Source organism: Petromyzon marinus, chromosome 18, assembly GCF_048934315.1.
Source record: "Petromyzon marinus isolate PM22_M1 ecotype Great Lakes invasive population chromosome 18, UKy_Petmar_22M1.pri1.0, whole genome shotgun sequence".
Taxonomy (NCBI): Eukaryota; Metazoa; Chordata; class Hyperoartia; order Petromyzontiformes; family Petromyzontidae; genus Petromyzon; species Petromyzon marinus.
In genome coordinates this window covers 4642356-4656768 of record NC_133684.1, presented here as the reverse complement: position 1 = coordinate 4656768, position 14413 = coordinate 4642356, and the positions used below count along the sequence as shown (strand labels likewise).

At 43.1% G+C, this 14413-nt stretch overlaps 1 protein-coding gene across 5 annotated transcripts in view; it reads left to right on the top strand.

Annotated features, from left to right (window-relative positions):
• The window catches only part of LOC116943594 (uncharacterized), a 30181-nt gene that overhangs the window by 8364 nt on the left and 7404 nt on the right, over positions 1-14413 (top strand). For 4 of the 5 annotated variants that reach the window (XR_004402990.2, XM_032956562.2, XM_032956561.2 and 1 more), the window contains exons 3-15: positions 694-777; positions 878-928; positions 1665-1711; positions 1868-1940; positions 2736-2817; positions 2983-3133; positions 3264-3321; positions 3442-3538; positions 3912-3967; positions 4505-4605; positions 5103-5227; positions 5730-5880; positions 14036-14177. Coding sequence is in view for 3 of the 5 variants with exons in the window: in XM_032956562.2 (XP_032812453.2) it covers positions 694-777; positions 878-928; positions 1665-1711; positions 1868-1940; positions 2736-2817; positions 2983-3133; positions 3264-3321; positions 3442-3538; positions 3912-3967; positions 4505-4605; positions 5103-5227; positions 5730-5880; positions 14036-14177 (1218 nt within the window). In the remaining 2 variants the exon portion in view is untranslated. Of the gene's footprint in view, positions 1-693; positions 778-877; positions 929-1664; positions 1712-1867; positions 1941-2735; positions 2818-2982; positions 3134-3263; positions 3322-3441; positions 3539-3911; positions 3968-4504; positions 4606-5102; positions 5228-5729; positions 5881-8439; positions 11455-14035; positions 14178-14413 lie in introns of those variants that run through there. The other variant, XR_012942177.1, reaches the window with a different exon arrangement.

Here is a 14413-nt window from a genome sequence, read left to right as displayed (position 1 = left end):
ATGGCAGATTGCATACTCATACCTGTCAACCCCTTATCAGTGCCGACCTTATTAAGGACCAGTTCACACCTTATTGGTCATCCCGTGCCCTTATAAATAACAACGTTCATCCTACATCACACAAGGGGGAAATACAAACAAATAGACAAAAAATAATCTGGTTCTTTTGGTGAAGTCACGTAGGTAGGAAAATAAAATAATATATCACGACGTTTCGATTGCAACATAAGTGGTCGTCCTCAGGCAGAACAAATAATCCAGCAGTGGAACTGCTGAACCAGACACAAATTTTTTTAGGTCAATTTCCCTGTACAAGAATACGGGAAAACCGTATGGGTTGACTGGTATGCGTACGCCGTAATCAAGCAGTGGATTGATCATGGGTGATAATGAAGGTACACATTCTTAAAGTGCCTCAACTTGCTGCACGGGCTACATGTATAAACATACCTCAACTAGATAAAGTCATATTTATTTAATTAAACATTGAAAATATTGTACTGGTGCGTTTACAACACCAAGTGTTCTGATAAATACCGGTGGCAATTTCATCAAATGTTGCAGGATTATACTTTTTTTTTAGTATTTCAAGATTATTTTGTGAAGGAATGGTTGCGCATGTTGCTGTTGCGAAAGGGCAACTACTGTATACGCATGCTGTATATGCACGCTGTGTGTTTGATTTTGTTTCAGATATTCTACACGCAGTCGAAACATCGAGAAGTACGGAGAGAGTGTGCACAGTTTATCCAAGGCAACAGTGATTCACTCAAGAAGGTGCTCGTGTGATGATAACCTATGAGCACTTGTTACTTTATGGTAGATGATACTTAAATATTACATCGAATTTTTAACTACATTTTATGTTTACCTACAGATTTCAAAAAGCCCCCTGAAATGTATCGTCAACAGTGTCCTAGATCCAAGAGTAAGTAAAATCACAAAGCAATTGCAGTTATGTGTTCCAAGTCATGAAAGGATGGTAAAGCTATGGGGTAGAATAAGGAGCTTTTTTTATTGTTACATTTATTTTAACAAAACGCGTGCCCGTCGTCACAGCCTGGTCACGTAGCTCACAAATCCGGGAATAAAAAATCGCGGAGGACCGTCCCCGATGCAACCCAACGAGCCGTAAAAAGACAGGGGGGTGGTTGGGGGGGTAAAAGGTGGGGAGAGGGACCCACTGTCCCAACTAAGTGAGGTCAAACACGGCGAGAATAAGGAGCTTTGATAGATTTGTTAACCCTGCAAGATAGAGAGTGCTGGCAAGCCAGGACTAAATGAGTTTTACGTTAAATAACAGTAAGGCATTATTTTCCGAACATAAGTAGATTGTAAAAAATGTGATCGGCATTTTAAACTACTCTACTTTGGTATGAGCTCAGTATGTAAACCGGTAATGTACATTTTCCGATCTTTGTATTGTTATTTATGCGGTAAATAAAAAGGATCTTGATCACGTTTGAGCTTTCGTGTAGGTTGTTTAATGCGGAGTGGCTCATTATTAGTACGTTATATTGTGTTTATTGCCCACCCAATGGGTGATTGATTTGGTATGGTGAGGTTTATATTCAAACATGGTTAATTAGCAGTATAACCTCGGACACATTAAGCATCATTTGAGTCTTGCACAACGGTGTGTCATTTTGATTGTTTTCTGTCAGATGCCAGCTGGCAATGTGGAGATGGCTGCCCTAGCCTTGTTGTACAGGTGAGAGAAAAGCAAACATACAATTCTGAGCAATTCCACCAACTTGCTGGAAAGGACACATTGTTTACTTCATTGTAAATGCGTTAATATCCTTAGAGGTTCCGTTTCATTCAAACTGGATGTATGCATATTATTAACATAATGTGTTCTTTTCAGATGTGATTTTTTAATCTACAGAGAGCCAAACAAACCACCGTTCAAGGCTACTAGCAATGGATTTTCCAAAAAGGTGTTAATACATGTCAAATATTTTTTTTATTATTAGCTACGCTAGTTCATAAAGCATGTCTTCGCCTGGCAAAACTTTCAATAAATATAATTCACCTGAATTATTCAGATGTGAACATCATAAAATGCGTCTCTTTGAAAACTGCTTTAATCCGAAATATCTCATAAACAACAAAAGATAGAACAAGGGTTCTCGATTTAATTGTATTTGCTGTTTAACACTATCAATCAAAAAGAAATGCAATCTTATATTTTGAACGGTTTCTGAATGACACACAAACGTCTATGGGGCACTAAAAAATATATATCTAGATTTGGGGGCCTTAAAATGAAAAATCTCGGATTTTCTTATTTTCCTGTTTGTGTGCTTAACGCTACTTATGTACCAAATTCCAGCTTTCTACCTTTTCGGGAAGTATCCTAGAGGTTTTTTTTATACATGCATACAGATTAAGGTCTTTATATTATAAGATTGTTTTGACTCGCACACAACAATAGAGTTTTGTCTGAAGTTTAGCGCGTAGACAATAAGTAATTGTGGAAAAATATTGACAGAATGAAATAACATTTGAAATATAATGCACGTGCAAATTCGGAGTGTGGAGATGAAAGTATTTATGCAAGGCTAAATAGCCATAAAAAATGTTGATAGGACAGCATGTTAAACATTCGCCGTAAATGTGACAAATGATTAGGTCTGGAGAATGTTATTAATGAAAAGTAATTAATGTGTATTTAGAGAAAGCAGATTAAGACTGCAGTAAATATTCTGCTGATAATTGTAATTTGCATTCAGGTGATGCTGTGCCAACGCTATGAAGCGAAATATGATGCTGTCTGTTCCAAACAGACATACACAGCTGCAGCTATTTGCCAGTGTAAGGAACTTTTCAACATGCACTATTCATTTTGACATTAATCACATTAAACGGAATGTCCTGCACAAAATTTGTGAACTATGGTAATGGTTGTTTTCACAAGTACTGTAATTACACTGCAAAATTATATTACCTTCAAGTGTAATTTTTCTGCGTGTGGGACAGCGATTGTGTACAATCTTCTGTACACGCACGTGTTTGGGGTAAGTCCGGATGTGGTGGCTCGTGAGGTGGAGTGGTTTCGCTTGCAGGAAGAGACTCAAGGTCGCCAAAAGGAGAGTCGGCATCCCACTACCTTGGCCCGTGATGGCAAGCCGTGAGTCCCCTAAGCATACAAAGTGACAGGCAGTTAATGCTACCATCATCAGTGTGTCCAATTCAAGTAAACCATTATCTTCACAGATATGCTTGCAATAATGCATGTTCCAATGTATTTTTTGTTTCAGATTGGTAGGATATTCATATGCTGAAAAGACTTCAAGAAAAATAATTAAAGCTGGCCAGGTATTATCTGTAATTTGTGAGAGAATTGAATATTGTGCCTGCATTTGGTTCTTGTGAGATGTTTATGCTGTAAAGCGTTAAAGCCAAATTATCTTGATCTGCCTTTATCCTCAATTCTAGGCTCACTTTCCAGTGTTTCCTTTCCGAGTGCTGAAATCTCTGGACTCAGAAATATATCGCAATGTGGAGTTTGATGTCTGGATTGATTCTGCAAGAGGTGTGTAAAGTTGGAATTTTATGTTTTTAATGGCAATAGTTAAATGTAGAGATCATGTTATAGCAAAATTTATGTGCTTTGTTAAACTTCGTTTTTGCTATTTACAGACTGTATAAGCAATGAACGTTTTATATATATAGATATATAACAATAATCTAAAACTGATTCCTACATAACACATTTATATATTGGAGTATAGTTTGTATGAACAATAATACTCACTTCGTTTTAAAGGTATGTGGTATAAAACAAGACACAAGAGGGTGCTGTCTGATCATAATATACACTACCGTCTAATGTTTTAATGTTGCATCCCTTATCAAAATACAGTTTTCCAAGTGCATGCACGTTTTGTTTGCATGCCCTTTTGCAGGCTACACAATGACAAGATTTCCAGTTTTGGAGTTTTCAGGGGGTGAAAAGTGTGAGGTATATTTTAATTGTAGAGCTCATTGTGTGTTTCAGTCTGTTATCCAAATATTGATCAGCGCCTTAGAAGTTGTAATACGGTTTTGACAATATTGCACTTCACACACTCATTGCACTCTTATATCACATTTTTAAATTTTCACTCGTTTTTCAATTGGCACACATTTGCTCGCAAAACAACACTGCACACAGTGACCAGGGTAGATGCGTTTCCAGGCTTGAGTATACGTAATTGAAACCCTTAAAATCTCCATGTATATCTGGGGGTTAACACCATGCATTTTGTTGACAATTTAATTAAACCAACTGACCACAGTACTGAGCACATTATTGCTCGTAAATCAATGAAGTTGCCAAAATGGCATATACTCTATATATTTTTAAAAACCTATGCTTTAGTATAACGCATAGTACTTTGGCATTGTTAAATGGAAATAATTGTGATGTGATTTAGAGATGGCAACATTGTGGCTGATTTCATCTGGTTGATGGATTGTGTTGTTGCTTACTGTGACCTCTGGATTTCCTTTGGTGTAGGTGCAGTTGAAGCCTGGAGGGAGGTATTATAGTGCCTCCATCCAGAAAATCAACCCAAATTACCAAACTGTCACTGTGTTCATTAAAGCCCTTGCACAAAGGTATTTGTCGCTGTAAATAGACAATTCTTTTATCATCAATAGCAAATAAAGCACTTTTTTACTGCATCGCAGCTGTCATGCATCACGTGATTTTACATTAACTTTTAAAAGGAAGTTTACAATTACAAACATTCTTCTTAGGGTCTCTCGAGGCCAGAGCCATTTGGTGACATTAAAATGGAAACTTTGTCAATCCACCAAGTGGAGCAACAGATGTTTCATGAGTGGAAAGTGTTTGGGGAATTTTGCAAAACATTTATAATTTAAACATATGGTAGTCAACCATAAGGATTTTGTTCTGTATTTGATGTCCCATATGAACTATACATAACGTGTTTAATTTACAATTTAAACGTGCAGGATTTCTGTTGTAATAATGCAGGAATGTACAATGGTCATGTGCAAGTCGTTAGGTTTGCTCTTTAGGGACAAATGTGTGGAGTGCTGTGAGCACGAGTGGGCTCAACATGAGCCCCCGTGATTGCTTTCAATTGCAGGCATCACGTTATGCTGGAGAGCGTTCGTGCCATGGGTTACCAATCGGCTTCTGAAAGGATGATGGGCATCCAGGGTGCGTCATCTAGACAGCTTTTCGAAATGCCTATTCAGCACCGGAAGCATGGTGTGTAATATCGCACACTTCATACGAGGAACTGAAATTGAGGATGTGTACTACGTGTATTTGTATATTTTTTTAAAGTGTGACAGTAATTATTTTGGCTGATCAAGGTTTTATTCTTGATTCCTCTGCCTAAGTAGGCATATTCTTCCCCACATCCTGTCTAATGTTGGACCTCTGTATTTGGTGAAATGGCTTCTGTTTAGACCATTTTTCAAGCAGCACCTTCCTTTTCGCCCTCTTGGCCTTCTCAAACTTTCTTCTAGAGCTTCAGCAAACTATCACCTCTGGCATGCCTAATGCAGATCTAATCAATGAAAATCACATAGCTTAAAATATCCATTAACACTTATCCAACTTTGTGCTCATGGACTTGTAATAATATTTAGTTTCATACTCGTACCTCCTTATAACAGAATGCAATATATGTGCCATGACTTAACACATTAGTTTGAGAATCTGAACATGCCATCATTGTTTTTTCACCCTTCTGATGTGTTGTCAGAACGTTATTACGGACACCTAAGTCATTCTTATCGACAAGACTACCCTTCATATTCTGGTCGTCTCACTGGATCAGGCTCCTTGTACAAAGGCCATTCGAATGGCCAACATTGCAAGCCCCCAAGAAAGATGGAAAGGCCTCCTGCTCACGGGTAATGTTTGTGCAAGAAACATTTCATTAGTCGTCTACGGTTCTCCTCAGGATTGGTTCAGGAAGCTAGGTTCTTGGTTAGTGGAGGTTATTAAATATGACAATTTAAATTACCATATGCATTTATTCCATTGCCAAAGATGTGTGGCAAGAGAGCACACGAGAACTGATGCTAACAAAATGATTTCTTTTTAACCTTAATGCAATTAATATGCAGTAAGGAAACCTCTTGATTCTGCATGTTAATTGATAATTAAAGTTATTTTAAAATTAGGTTTAAGTACAACACTTGCGTTTTCCTAATTTCAGAACGAAAGTGTTAATTATATATGGACAACATTCCATGCATTATTCACTGGCAAATATTTAAGCTGGAGTGAATGTAAAAAGATGAAAGATATCAGTATAATTGCCTTTTTAGCATTTAACATATTTGGGTAATTGCAAATTTGTATCTGTGGAAATAATAATGTCCTGAGTGCTGTTATAGCAGAAACAAGCAGAAGAATGACTCCAAATAGTACTCGTACTTCTGCTTGTCATTGTGTAGTGAGTCCAGCTGAGTCGCAGACGTTCCTCTTAAAGGCAACGCAATTATTGTAACACCATAACACAAAGGGGTAACGGCCCCTTTACCCGATACAGCCTAGGGTGGTGACCACCCAGCTAACTACGCTATACATAGAGGTTACTGCTACGAAGGGCCGGACCCTCACTCAGGTTTCTGACCACGTGGTTGCCTCGTAAGACGAAGGGCTTCCAGCTTGAGATGTAGAGCTTCCTGCTTGTAGGTGTTGAGCTTCCAGCTTGTAGAATGCAGCGACCTCGGCCCCTCTCAGGGACCCGCCTTATATCCCCCTACGGTCGGGGCCGCTCTCTCCCTTGGCCCCGCCCGCCTTCTCGAGCATTCTCGTTCCCTCTCGATCCTTCTCATGAGCTCTCCCCGGACACGTGATCACCCACTAGCCCCCCACCTGGGGCCCCCTGTGTGGACACTCCGGATCACGTGTCTACGGGGTCAACCAGAGTGCCATGGCCTGGGGCAACCTTGCCCCTGGGCTGAGACTCACCCACTCCCTCTCGTGGGAGCCCCCACCACACACTGTGTGTGGTGCCCGCACTATTCCAGTGCTCACCAAGCCCCACTCGGGCTGGTATTACACACAGCCACACACACGGTGCTGTCCTCGATGTAGGAACATCGATTGGCACGGCTCGTCTGGGCTGGCACCATACAGTGACATCTCACTACAATTGTGGTAGATGTGTGGGCTATTCGGATCTTCGTGAAATGTCTACAGGCATGTGTAATTGATGTCAATTTGGCAAACAGCCTTTGGTGCACAATCACTCACTAAATGGTTTTTGTACACTCAGCTGGAAATGCAGCCAGTTTTTGAATGTTTACTAGGAGTGATCATAAATGTTGGTAACTTGGTATAGAGTAAAGGAAGGATTTATAAAACAACTAAAATGTTTAGATTGTGACGTGGAGGTTAAGGGAGAAAAAAAACATCTCCCCATTTCTGTGGCATGGTTTAATTTCAGTAAATTAAAGATTGCGCACTCCCATTGTGTCACTTTGTAAAAGTAAAGTGGACACATGCAGTCAATATATACCTACGAAATTAATCAGTTTGGTGTTGCATAACCACGTAAGTTCTGTAACTGTTTAAGATGACTTTCATCTGTTCAATCTCCCAAACACTTCCCAGACAGTTGTTGCTCTATCCATGACATCGGGGCTTTCTCTTGAGCTTGTTAGCTTTGGCAACACGACTACTAGACCTCTTGTGTGACCCCACAATTACATTTAACATTGCTTAGCCTCTCAAGTGTGGCCATTGCTCAATATTATTTTACATTCCCAGTCAATGTAAAGTAGCTGTATAATTGACAATATTGGAGTGGATTATTTGAGATAACTAATGATCTGTGCCATTGAAAAAATGTCTGGTTAATGTAAAGGTCATTTTGCTGGATTTTTGAAATTGGCAGCAAAATACAGCAGTTTCGTAATGAATGCTTGTGTAGTGACATAGGACGTCACTACTGTATAGGCCCGTACGAGGACTGGGGGTGCCTGGGGGGGTCACGTGGTGGAGGACCCGGACCTTCCTAGAGGTGGGGGAAGGGAGGCATGGCCTGGGCGGAGCCGGCCACGCCAGTGCGGTTATAAGGGGGGTGTGAAGGCAGAGCGGGGCTGTTCAACCCCGAAGTGAAGACGACATCACTCCTCAAGTCCCGGGTCATCGTCTGGGACCAGGCAAGCCCGTTGCCTGCCTGGGTCATGCTGTATAGTGTTCCAGAGTGTTAGTGAGTTGAGGAAGGTGGTCACCATCTTATGTACAGTGTTATATTACTTGCCATTCTAATAAAGAGTGTTGCCTCCAAGCTGGGTGTGTGCACCTAATTCGAACTTACTACATTTGGTGTCAGAAGTTGTGGAAAAATAAATATTGCTAGGTGTTATCCTAGGGTAGTAAAATGAGCACACTAAAAAAACTCACCTGGACGCCTTCGTACGACGAGGACGGGGTGACGACCATACTTTGGACAGCCCCGGGGATGGCAGCCCCGGTGACAGAGAGAGAGAGATGGTGCTGCACGCGGAGTGGCGGGACTGGCATCGCACCGCTGCTTCGCCGCCATCGGGAATGGAGCGTCGGAGCCGCGGGGAGAGGACGCCGTCGTCGCTGCGGGGGCTGGCAGGGGAAGCCCGGGCATGCGGGCCACGCGGTGGGGCGCTGTTCCCGCCAAAACGCCGTTCCCGCCATTTCGGCGGTTGGCGGGGGTGCTGTTCCCGCCAAAATGCCGTTCCCGCCGACATCACCTGTGGTGGCGGAGCTCCACACGTTCGAGTGGCGGCGCCCCGTCTTCTGCTCGAGCGCGGGTGGCGGCTGCAGTCGCAAGAGGAGTCCATGTTGGCGTGCAAGATTTTTCGGGGCATCCCAGCGCTCCACCCTGCCGTCCTCCGCTCTTCACAGCTTGCCAGGCGAGGCGTGACGCGACACACAACTCTGACACCTCATCCATCTTGCGTGCGCCGAGTTGTGAGTTCGTGTTATTTTTTTATTGTTTTCCCGCCGGCATGCGGGGCGTCCAATTGCTTTTGAATAACTTTCCTCTATCCGTGACGTTCGTGTCGGGTGTCCGCGTGTTACATTATTGGTTAATTACAGCGTTGGGATTGTTATCAAGGAGCCAGTTGATTCATTCGGCTATGTGGGGGGTCTTGGGCTCCGTTAAGAGCCAGTGAATTGCCAGGTTATGATTTGTTGACACTTTGTTTGGTTGTAGTTGCGGAGTCGCGATTGTTTTTGGGTATACAGTATGGAGCTTCGCTCGTGAATTGTTGTCAATGTGTGACTTTGCGATACTTTGCTTGTGAGTGTTAATGTATGGTTTGTATGGAGCTTTGTTCGTGATTGTTAATGTATAGCTTGTGCTGCGATTGTTAACGATGTATGGACTGTATGGAGCATTGCTCGAGATGGTTGGCTATATGCGGACTGCATATGCTGCATGTACTGTATTACTTAATTCGCCGATTCTTGGGGTTTGTGTATAGTTATTTGGCTCTAAAATTTCGAATGCCTGAACCCCATGATTAATGTTGAAGGGGATTTTCAAATGACAGGTTCAGTGTGTTACGTACTCACTGGTTGGTTCCTATCCGTTGTTGCTCGATACATGAAAAAAATAAGTTTTTTGTGCGAGGGTGCCCCTTAGGTTCTATGTAGATCAAGGGTGCTTGGGGCTGTAAATTGCCGCCACATTGCGTTGCTCTCTCAACTCGGTTGGTACAGCTGCATGCTGCAATGCGAGTCTCTGAGATGATGTGTACGGATTCGAGATGTGAGGTGTATTGTTGTGACCATTGGATATTCGGGATCGTCACAAATTGTGCGTACCTGTTTGACTTTGGATCAATTCAGTGGGGGATCCTAATTCTAATTGTATGTGTTGTGATGGTGTTAAATTGTGTGGGGGATGACTGCCTTGGGTTTTGGCTCTGACGTCATTGGTATGGAGCATTTAAATTGCAATGGTGACATGCTGCCAGTGATTTGGAATTGTGGTGCTGGCTGTCGAATATCTTGGGGCGCAGATGTTGACCAGGATGGCCCAGTGAGTGTTGCGTGTCTAACACGAGAGTTGTGGTCCCGTCATGCTATGGCTGATGGCTTGACCTGACGGCCTGGAGGTTGAGACACTCCGTGGCGTGTCTAGCCTAGTGGGCAGTCCGCTTACATGGCTCGGAGAGTGTGGTCCCGTCATGCTATGGCTGATGGCTTGACCTGACGGCCCGGAGGTTGAGACCCTCCGTGGTGTGTCTGGAGCTGTAGGCTCGCCCTGGCGGCCCGGAGATTGAGACACTCCGAGGTGTGTTTAAACAGTGGGCTGGAGATTCGTAGTGTTCGGGTGTAGTTGTCCCGTTACGTTGGGACTATCCCTCAGTTGTTAGGGTGCATGTTGTGCAGTGAGTGAGCGATGGGTCTTCTCAGCTCGGTCGGTACAACTATATGCTGCGACGCGAGTCTTGGAGAGAGACTGGGTTATAATTCCCCCGATACGGCCGACGCATGCGCGTCGGAAAGGCGGGGGGTGCTACTGAGTGGCATGAAATGTCTGGGTTGGCCTTCAAGGGAGGGCTGCTAAGTTGTGCGAGCGCGAGAAACCGCGCGTGCGGCCGCCTTTTTGTGCGAGCCCGGGAAACCGCAGAGATGCGGTTCACGCGTGGAGCCGCCATTTTGTACGAGCGCGTGAGGCCGCGGAGATGCGGATCACGCGTGCGGCCAAAATTTCGGTCAATTTTCACGCCGAAATATTTTCTTTAACTAAAATGCAGATCCTGGGGGCGTCCCTGAAGCGCGACTTCTTCACCCCGGGACATGGGTTGGCTCTGACGCATGACGTCTCGACCCGGGATGTCGGAAGACGTCCGCATTGCGGTGTGGGGGTGCGTGAGCGCTGGGTAGTTCGTTTATCCTCGCTCTTATCACCACCTAGTGGATGGAACGGCAGCTGGGGGTTGGGGAACCCTGTCATCCGTGTTGTGTGGGTGAAGGTGTACATATTGGGTTTCGTCGCCATGTTTGTTGTGCAACCAACGCGTCTGAATTTGTTGTTATTATTTTTTTTTCTCTTCTCTCGCGCCGGCCGGAATCCCCTCATCTCCACTACCCAGGGGCCGGGTGACTGTCGTGTCCGACGAGCCGAGGCGAGTGTTCGTGGAGTGATGCCTCAGGAGGGTTTGTGTTTCTCGTCACAGGGGGCAGTATCTACCTGGCACCTTGGAGTCGCCGGTTGTGCCGACCGGCTGTGGACTGGGGGGGGAGGTAGTAGAGCATGCGTCAGCTACTCCTGCTCCTCCTGTTCTTGACTCCTACGGAGGGGCCGTGTCCTTTGGGCCGCTTCTGGTTCCCCTGGAGGGCCTGGCCACATGGACTTGTGGAAGACTGGCTGCTCTTCACGCCTTGCTCATTGCCTATGCCGTCGTTCCGATGGCCACACTCACATGTCAGTGCATGCGTGGTTCTCACACGGGGAGGCTGTGCTGGAGAGCAAGCGGGTTAGCCAGTTTTGTTAATTCCTCGTTTTCCATGCGTTCCCCCCCTTTAACCCTCGTCGATTCTGTGTATATTAGGTGATGTATTTGTTATTGCTCGCCAGTTATTTATTAATGTTACTGGTTCGGAGGCACACCTTTTCGATGTTTCACAGTTGTGTTACAGCCGGGACGGCTGTGTGTTTATACAGGGGAGGGTGATGTAGTGACATAGGACGTCACTACTGTATAGGCCCGTACGAGGACTGGGGGTGCCTGGGGGGGTCACGTGGTGGAGGACCCGGACCTTCCTAGAGGTGGGGGAAGGGAGGCGTGGCCTGGGCGGAGCCGGCCACGCCAGAGCGGTTATAAGGGGGGTGTGAAGGCAGAGCCGGGCTGTTCAACCGCGAAGTGAAGACGAAATCATCGCTCCTCAAGTCCCGGGTCATCGTCTGGGACCAGGCAGCCCGTTGCCTGCCTGGGCCATGCTGTATAGTGTTCCAGAGTGTTAGTGAGTTGAGGAAGGTGGTCACCACCTTATGTACAGTGTTATATTACTTACCATTCTAATAAATAGTGTTGCCTCCAAGCTGTGTGTGTGTGCACCTAATTCGAACTCACTACACTTGCATGTAGTCTGTAGATTTTATTTATTATTATGTAAAAATAGAAATACACAATGCATTAAGAAATAACGTACTCGCATATAGTGTGTAAACATTTCACAACTTTTTTCTTTCACGTAGTCCCCATATTTTGTTTCATAAACGATGATCTGTCTCAGTTCTTAGGTGCAATAAATTGCACAAACATGTCATATGCAGTGCTCTGTATTCAAAACATCCTGACGGTTTTTGCTAAATAGTGAATCCATACTTAAATGCATGTTGTACATTCAACTGCAATAACTGCAGCAAACGTGTGCTATACATTTAAATTTGCTTAGTAGTTGAGTATATATTTTATTGTCATCATGTGAAGTTCTGCTAAATTGCTTTTCACTGCCGTATGGAGCATGTATTATTGAAGATTATTGGATAAACAAGGCTAGAACCATATTAGTCCTCATGTGCAAGTGGCCTCACAAGGGACATTGTAAATTATGTGGTTTGAGTTGTATGCATATCTCCTGAGAGTTATTTGAGAGTTCTAGCTAGCATTCCATACAAATTATTCACACATTGTTAAAGGTCAATGTAAAATGCAACCTTTTTTTTGCGGAATTCAATGTGAAGGGAAAATCGTCTGAATTGTATGAATACAAATTCAAGTTGGACATTTTTTGCTTTGAAACATAAATGTATAACACATGGTTAACAAAGGTATGTGGGGGAAAAACATCAAAATATTTGGTACTGCAGCTTTCGAGCTAATTTAAAGTCTTATTGAACGTTTTTTCCATATTAAGTGTGGTAATTTAAATGAAGTGTCTTGCCTTTGGAATCATGAATTTATAGTAACTATGAGAAAATGCAATTTATCTCCTAGATTTGCACTAGTGGAACATTGTAAGTGTTTCCAGAAATTCTTACTCACAGAGCTAATAGGAAATAAACCATGATTGGAATTTTAATGTTGTCATTATCAGCTTCAAGGGAACAGTTAACTTAGCAGAAGACCACCCCTAAAATCAAGGTTTACTATGCAGATTATGTCAGCTTTACAACATTTCCCAGTTTCACAACTACTATTGTTGAATTATTATTTTGGAATATCGATTATTGTGAAAAAATGGTTCCATATTTTGTACACTTACCCTCCCATGCCTCACTGGGTATCCACATTTGTTATACATTTATATTTAATAAAAGAGTTAATACCAGTAACAATTTTTTTTGTAAATGTTAAATCACTCTTCAACACATACCGGTGGGCTAAAGTAGTGAACTATTTGTCTTTTGTAAAAGTGACACATTTTTTTACTGTTTGGCCGTGTGGGGTGGTGGAGGGTTACGACACATTTATAAATAACGCGATCTAACCCAAAAACGTTTATTATGAATACTGAGCCCTGTTGTTTTTTATGGTTGATTTTACTGCTTATAAAATATGCTGTGCATTACCTCACCATATGGCCCCTTAACAATACCAAAAGTAAAATACTATGTAACGCTTACTTGAAATCAGCAGATGGCGCATCATGACTTTGAAAGGATTTTCCTGGCGTTTATTCAAACAATGCAGCACAGTATTTAGTTATGAATAATAAGTCTTTGTAGAGAGGATTTAAACGGTAATTTAATCGGAGGATTACAATACAGGTCCAAGTTGTATCTCAACTTGTGTTTTGAGCGAAGTTGTGCTGGAGGAATGCTGGTAGAACCAGACATTTTTTACTCGTGATAATTTGCATAGTTAATACATGTTTTACTGTTATGTCATTGAACTTATTGAGATGGTGGCCTTCATTATTTTAAGTTATTTGTTCTCATTTTTCCCCAGTAGGGATTTAGCTTTTAATGAAGGGGTGAAAAAAAACTTTATCTGAAAAGGACTCCAGTGTTTTTGCCTGTACGTTAGTTCCTTAGATGTGCGTGAGTGATAGTGCTTTCAGCTGCTTAAGTGTGTTTAAAATTACTTCGTGGTATTTTTTTTTCATGTGCAGATCAGAGGAGCGGCTCGGTGGCGTGAAAAGCACCGGTACTGCCGTTCAAGTGGAGCTCTCTTCAACCAGTGATGTGCAGGAACCCAATTCTGGATTGACCGACTTTACTGGAAAATATGACAGCCCTGGCGCAGACCAAAGTGTGAGAAAAACATTACTCTATTTGTTTAGCAGCACTTCCTGCCCACTGCCCTGAATGTCTTGTAATAAAACAACTGGAGTGAGGGGGTTATTTTTGGCAGAGCAGATATATGGTGGGGTGAAGTGGAGGTGGGATTTTTAGAGAATAACCCAAATGCGATTCCCAGTCATGGCTAACATCAATGGCGAGTGATATCTGAATGAGTCCGGGGCAACCCCGTTTGCCAACCCACACTG